Source organism: Phaenicophaeus curvirostris, chromosome 1 (assembly GCF_032191515.1).
Source record: "Phaenicophaeus curvirostris isolate KB17595 chromosome 1, BPBGC_Pcur_1.0, whole genome shotgun sequence".
Taxonomy (NCBI): domain Eukaryota; kingdom Metazoa; phylum Chordata; class Aves; order Cuculiformes; family Cuculidae; genus Phaenicophaeus; species Phaenicophaeus curvirostris.
Genome location: NC_091392.1, coordinates 117,255,044 through 117,262,333, shown reverse-complemented (window position 1 = coordinate 117,262,333; position 7,290 = coordinate 117,255,044). Strand labels below are relative to the sequence as shown.

The window sequence follows — 7,290 nt, the reverse complement described above, 5'->3', positions numbered from 1 at the left end:
CATTGCTGGGCTGTTGAATTTATTTCTTTTCTCGATCATTTTTTTTTGCTTGCATGAAGGATAACAGGAACATGAAAGAAAGGGCAAGTCATCATCACAAAATTTACTTCCAGTGGTGGAAAGCACATCCTCCAAGCAGCATTAGACACCATGCTAACCTTTCAACTTCAAAGTCTTAGAAAGGAACAAATGAAACCTCCGAAGCCAATTGCGTGTTTCCTATATCTCTTTATTGACTGCCACTGACCGCATTCTCAGGTTGACTGCCAGATACCAGTGGAAGAGGTGGAGCTACCCTAGAATTACAGCAAGAGTAAGGGAGATGGTGCGGTTCGCACAGGCTGGGGAGAGCTGGCTGGGGATGCGAAGCCTCTACACAGCGGTGAATCCCCTTCTCTCACCCAAGGGCCTACTAAGACAATGGAAAGACGTGCTTGTCCTCATGTCAGTTGTCCCTAAGGGCAACGACAGGGTAGTGGTGTGAACAAATACACTTAAAAACTTTGATGAAAAAAATATACATTGCAACCCCTGAAGGTAAGACGTTAATACTTCTTCTGTGTTGGCAAGGAACTCCTGGCGCATTCATCACACACATGCTGGATCTCAGTGTGGGGCTTGGCTCTGTTGCTTTTTTTAAGAGCAACCTATTTAACTTTGCATGAGGCAGAGCAAGTCTGCAGGGATTTTCCCCGGCTCCAAGCCTTGCTTCAAGATTTGGTTCCTCAGGAGCCAATGTTACTTGTGCACTCCCTCCTACCTGATGGTGGTTATGGACTACAGCACCGGACTAAGACCCTTTCAGCAAGTACAACAGTGGCAGCATTTGCCATCCATGCTATCCCCACAGCACAGCTCGCAGGTTTAAGCTTCAAAGTCCACCAGCCACTCACACAGCCCCTTGTCCCATCCAAGGGAAAGGGGGAAAAAAAGAAACAAAGGAGGTAGGGGGGGAAACCAACAAAATAAACCCCTCTAGATATTCACTGATATCTACGCAATGGCTCTGGAATGAGACCTGCAGGCGGTGGCAGTCTGCATACAAGGCAGGCGGGCTTAGGAGGAAGGCGCGGAGGTGGGCTTCTCCTCCCGGGACACGGGGATGGGCCTCTCAACGTGGCTGGTGTCCATGTTGGAGGGAACCTTGGGGCCCGAGAAGGTCAGCATGCCATCATTGGACAGGGAGCAGGTGATGGCAGCCTGGTCCACGTTGGCAGGCAGGCGGTACCGGCGGTGAAATTCACGGGAGATGTAGCCATGGTCATCCTGAGAAGCAATGGGGAAAGGGCGTAAAAGGTTGTCAGAAACCCTCTGGCACCACGCTGCGGCTCCCTCCACCCAATCCCATGGCTCTATCAGAAAGGGGTCAACATTCTACGTTGATTCTATGATTCTACGAGTCTATGGTTCTATGATTCATCCTGGCTTATCTGGACACTGGACTGCTGGTATTGCCAGGCATATCACTGCTTCTTATTCTGTTTTACAGGTTTGTAGGGACAGGTGTCCCCCCATGATTCCCCTGAAGCTGCAAGAGCTGAGCAGCGGCAGTATGAGATTTTGGCCATAGGCTGAAATAGGCTGGGATCTGATTTGGATGGGGGCCCTGCCATGGCCTCCAATTTCAAAGGATATTTGGAGAAAAAGTTCAGGGTTCTGCAGAGGTAAGAGCAGTAAGCATGTGCGCATCTATGTATTTTCTTACTAGACAGCAATGCTGTATCAGCCAAAGTACACGATCCTGGTCTCTTATTTTTTTGGCCATGAAAAATGTATATATATATTTTATTTTTTTTTAATTCACCCATGAAAATGGCTGTTTCTTTCCTCTGGAAAAAATAACTGTTAAAAAACTACATACTGTTTCCAGGGTAGAGCTTTGTCTGGCCAAAAAAGTCTGTGAGAAGAATTAAACCCCTGCTGGTATAATTCACTTTTTGACCCCCACAGATATTTCCATGACATACGTGTTAAAAGTTTCCAAGCCTGAGGCACTCAGTTGTTTTTCTTTTGCTTTGTTTGCTCTTGCTTTTCTCTCCCAGATCAGCATACGAGAATTCTGTTTTCACTAATGGTTTTGGCTTATGAAAACTCAGCCATGCTTTGGCAGAGCCAGATGATGTTCTTTGTCTGGTCCAGTGTTCTTAGTGAACAATGGACATCATCATCTGACGGTTATGGGAGGTGATGATTGAAAATAAACAAAAGAGGAGTGGATTAGCTTGTTATTGTCAGATATCAGGTTTGGGGCTCTGTGGGAATGGGCCATGCCAAAAATGACAATCAATAAATAACTCCTTCTGATATACTCTTCCCCCCCCCCTTCAGCTTAGGAACACTGGAAAGAAAGAAAATGGAGCCTGACTCCCCGGTTTCTGCTCTGTCCCCATCACTTCCACTTACCTGTCTTTCGCTGTGCTTGCCATGGATTTCCACAAAGTCATCAATAATCTTCACACTCAGGTCTTCAGGAGAAAAGTGTTTTACGTCCAGCATGATTGTAAACTTGTCCCGGTCAGACCTCACCTGAAACAAAAATTGTTAGACAGTGAGACCCAAGCTCTAAGTGCAGAGACAGTGCCAGCAGCCTAAAAGCCAGAGAGGGGTGGTTTGGCAGCAGCACAGTTTTTCCTTCTGTGACTATGGGCCTCGGTGGAGGTATTCTTCCCACCGCCAGGACCCAGGGACACTGAGAGGCTGTGATAAAGCATCTGAGCCATTGCTACTGCACTGGGGAGAGGCATTATTTCTCACCTCAGTTCTTGTTCTGAGGACCCTCTTCACCCAGTGATCTGCCAAACACATCAGGCATTTGTGCTCAGCAGTGAGAAGGGATGGAAACCAGTGTAATATTCTCTGATAGCATACATTTCATCCTTTCAGTGATATATGGTTTCTTTGTGGTCTTATCTTTGGGATGAAACCAGTAAGAGAGGGCTAAAAAAAGCACCAGTTCCTGCGCTTCAGACCACAGCCCCTACAGTTACACGTTCCTCCTAAACATTGCCTTTGGAAAATTGCTCCTGAGTCCTCCACTGCAGTCTTGCAAAGAACACCAGGCTCCTGAGGAGGGGGCCAGAGGAAGCTCCCACTGACTGGGTTCCTCTCTCATGCCAAGCTGCCTTTGTGGGCGCTTACTCCAGAAGCAGCCTAGCTTTTCCATCACCATGCAGCTAGCAGGCATTAGGACAGTAAAGGAAGCATTTTATGTGTCAGAAGCAACTGTCAGAAGCCAAAAGGGTTTCCATTTCTTGAAGGGAAGCCTTCTCAGTGAGGGTTTCCCTCCGTGCCCACGAAAAGGTGGGCAAACTGTGCTTGGCGGTGGGCTAGGGGCCCTCCTTGTCCCCTCACAACCCAGCACGGGGCTACAGCCACCAGCCCCAGCCAATGAGCCCACGGGTCGGGAGGAGCAGGCAGAGGTGTAAGGAGGGAGAGGAAGGAGAATAAGAGGAAGCCAAAGGGCCCTTACCTCTGAAATGCCCGACTCCAGCACGCTGCGGAACAGGGACTGCCGGTAGTAGGGGCTGATAGTAGAAGAGAACAAAGGCAGGAGATCATACTCAAAGAGACCCTCTCCGAAAAACTGGTCGAACAAACGGCTTGGAATGAGGGGTCCCAGAGCACGCTTGAACCAGGGGTGCTGGATGGTAATGTCCATGCTTGCTGCTGCTGCGATGTGTGGCTGCAAGGGGAGAGTGGTGTGGGCAGTGCAGTCGCTGGGGATACAGCGATGCCTTGGCTGGACTGCGCAGTGCAGCCCCAGGGAAGCTCCCCCTATATATACCGGTCTTGCAGAATGAAGGCATTAGTGGGATTTCTCTGGAAAGACATGATCTCATGATGGAGGCAACATGGTCAGCAGAAATGCGGAGACTGACCTGGAAATGACAGTCTGATTGGAATCGGTGCCAGATGTCCTGGAGGGATGATGCCAGGCAGCAGGCTGTGAGATATGGGGTGCCCATGGGTACTGGCGAGTCCTTTACGGTGTCAAACAGGCTAAACGGGACACCACAGTGGGAATCTCAAGGATGCTTGTGGAGGAGGTTGGCTCTGTGTGTCTTCGTAACCCACCCCTGTCTCTTCTTTAATTTGCTTCTGTTACTATCCCTCCTTGGAACAAAGACACAAAGTCTCTTCCAAATAAATGAAACAGCTTTCTTTCAAGCAAGAAAAAAGGGTTTAATTCAGGTTAAAGAAAGGGAAACTTTTTTTTGTGATGTTATGAACTGTGTTCGCCACTTGAGAGGAGCCGGACACCCCTGGCACGGGGATCCTGGTGAGGCTGGCAGGGAAGCGGGACTAGTGCATGATGCAGAGCATGAAAGCAGATTTGACAAGACAGAAGCTTTTGACAAACGAATACTTTGCCAAGAGAAAGATGGAAAACTAAGCTGGGTCACGGACCATAATGGCAGATCCAAAGCTGCTCTTGAAAGTGCCCTTGTTTTGATTTAGGAGGGTTGTGGGTGATTCATTTATCTCCTGAGTAGCACAACACAGATGCTGCTTAACATGCAGTTACAGCTGGTTTGCATTTCTGTTTCTCTTAGAGCTGCCCTTGAGGGGCTGCCTGACATCCTGGATGGGCTGTGGATGGGGCACATGGACAATCCCCTGTGGGAACAGCAAGCTCTGCCAGAGAGCTGAGGCAGCTGAGCCGCAAAAGGTCTGCAAGGCTGCCCAGCTCCACAGCCCAACGCTGCAGCAACAGCCAAAGCTCCATCCCCGCTGGAGCCAGTGATGTAAGGACCGCATCCTAGGGACCTTCTCGACAGCAGAAGCAACTACAGAAGTCTTGTACGTCTCAGCACCTTCCACAGTCAGCAAAGAGGGAGTGGGACAGAACAGAAGGCAACTCCAAATGCCTTGAGCTGGGATGCCAGCTCGCGTGGTGCTGGGGACTAAAGAAACTGAGGGCAGCTGAGAATCTGGCACTCAGCGCATGTCAACTGGACAGGAAAAGTGAGAACCAGAAGATCCCATTACCGAGGCTTTCCTTTGTGGAAAGCAAAAAGTTGAGCAGAAAAAAAACCACCTAAAAATGCAGTAGACTGCTGGGAAGACTTACAAAAGTTTAGGTTCAACCTCACCTAGTTCCAGCTAGAAAAGGCCCTGTGGTCTGGCCATAGCTCTCAGGCATGAAGGCTTTTCTAAAAACAGGTGCCAAAAGGAGATCAACCCCTCGTAAAGACATTGAGGAAAAAACACAACAGAAAGACCTGACTCCCATGCAGTCTCATTGTCCCAAATCTGTCATTTTGCCTGAGAAAATTAAGGGAAAGCAAACAAGAGCTATGAAGCGCTTCCAAAACTTTTCTTCAGCGGGTCTGTGAAGGTCATCACCCCAGGAGAGAAGAAAATCTCAGCCAACCAGTACCAGAGGCCAGTTAACTTGAATTTAACCAAATAGTAGCAATGACCTAATATGTGCAGAATCAACAGAGAGGTACAGGAACAGGTTCAAATCCCAAGCCACTCACTGGAGCACGCAAAGCAAATAGTAAAGGCCGTTAAAGAATGTATTTGGCTGGTAAAGGAGCAAGTGGGAACTGTTCCCTAACACAGTGTGTGACAAAAATTCAGGGTCTCAAGAGCAACAGCAGACACACTGTTTGGGCCCCAGCTTTGTGTAAGGAGTGGATGCAGTTCCTGCACTGTGTTGGGAATATCCCCTTTGTGTTTCCAGAGCCAAGGATAATATCAGAAGCATAGGGAGGAATGCACACAATGGCAGGCTGCTCTCTGGGCATCTTTAAGTCCTTAACAATCGGCCAGATCCTTAAGCTTTGACCTCTGGCATGTTCTCCCTGCAGGAATGGGCACAGATTATTGGGGTAAGGAGGAAGAAGAGACCCTAGACAAGCTGTAGTTTTCTCAGGAAGACCGACTTGCAGCACATCAGTGTTATTAGTTAGGCAGCAGAAGAGCAGCTGCTTGCCTACAAGCCACCACTTATCTCACAGGGAAGCCCAAGAAAATCCATCATCCACTCGCAGCCTGAAGCGGGATAATGGGAATGGGCTGTTGAGCAAAAAATGGCAAATATATCTCCATCTAAATTTCATCTGAAATTATGTTTATTACCATACATTCAAATAATTGAAAAATGGCAGCCAACTTTATGGTTTTATGTCTTTAGTTTCTTCGGGATCCACATTTTCATGGCTCTCCCTAGGATTAATCAGACCCATTTTTTATTTGATGGACATTTTTGCCGTTTATGGGTGAAATATTTCACTGAAATGTAAAAGCCATTTACAAAAGGTTTTTCTGATACAGACATCTCAGTGCATGCCTCTGAGCATCAAGCAGTCTTCTGAGATGCATCACATCTAATTTCCAAGTCTGAAAATGGAGGTGTTCAGTACAAATTAGTGGTCCAGACTCCTTGTCCAGTCAGCGGAGTTGGACATATGCCTCCAGACGGCTCACATGATAATATTGGTGGCTAGGAAAGGTGAAATGTGACACCTTTCAGTAGTCCCTACATCTTGACTGACTAAGAAGGGAACCTCGACAGCTGTCTTAGGGAAGGCAATTCTAATGCTAACCTCCTTCTGGACAAGCAGAACTGGTGAAATGAATCCAATCCAGTGTGATTTGTGCCTCCTCACAGAACAAAACTACACCCAGAAATGCCAAGAGAAAAATGGCAGTTGTGAACTCCACTGGCACTGGATTAAATAAAGAACTTGAAGAGAAAGCAACCACTTTGCACCAGCTCAGGGGACCAGACTTCTCATGGGATGCACATTCATGCATCTCACTGAGCAACAGCAGTGAGATCTGTGACATTCCTACAAAAGGAAGAAAAGTTAGTGCATGTGCTCATTAGTGCACCCAAAAGTAATGCATCAAAGGCAGGTTTTCCCAAAGCCTCATTGCAAATTTGGAATACAAGTCCAGCTCAAAAGGTCTTCCAGGAGGAGCTGCTGTCTAGCTTACCTTTGAAAGAATCCCTTCCTAAACTACTACGTGTAATTGCCAGCACATGAGACGTTTAGTAAAGGATGTTACCCAAGACAAGCTGCAGAAAACCTAGGTCATGTTTCTGAGTAAAGCAGGCATCAGTGATCAAGCACATCTCTTGCTTGTATTTATAGACTCATAGAATGGTTTGGGTTGGAAGGGACCTTAAAGATCATCCAGTTCTGACCCCCCTGCCATGGGCAGGGACACCTCCCACAGGCAGGGACACCTCCCACCAGCCCAGGCTGCCCAAGTCCCCGTCCAACCTGGCCTTGAACGCTCTCAGGGAGAGGGCAGCCACAGCTTCCCTGGGCAACC

The 7,290-nt window shown here is 47.9% G+C and overlaps 1 protein-coding gene across 1 annotated transcript; it reads right to left on the bottom strand.

The window, feature by feature from the left end:
* Window positions 1-222: 222 nt before the first annotated feature.
* On the bottom strand, window positions 223-3,738 carry CRYAA (crystallin alpha A). The gene is made up of 3 exons (XM_069849943.1): window positions 3,470-3,738; window positions 2,404-2,526; window positions 223-1,266 (listed from the first exon to the last, which is right to left on the bottom strand). The coding sequence occupies exons 1-3, from the start codon at window positions 3,656-3,658 to the stop codon at window positions 1,057-1,059; spliced, it is 522 nt and encodes a 173-aa protein (XP_069706044.1). The 5' UTR covers window positions 3,659-3,738; the 3' UTR covers window positions 223-1,056.
* Between the last annotated feature and the right edge of the window lie 3,552 nt (window positions 3,739-7,290).

Excerpts from the sequence above, each read along its gene's own strand:
- CRYAA (XM_069849943.1), bottom strand. The coding sequence starts at position 3,658 with ATGGACATTACCATCCAGCACCCCTGGTTCAAGCGTGCTCTGGGACCC. Across the intron at positions 2,527-3,469 it reads TGGAGTCGGGCATTTCAGAG|GTGAGGTCTGACCGGGACAA; the intron begins GTAAGGGCCCTT and ends TTTTTGTTTCAG. Across the intron at positions 1,267-2,403 it reads GCAAGCACAGCGAAAGACAG|GATGACCATGGCTACATCTC; the intron begins GTAAGTGGAAGT and ends ATTGCTTCTCAG.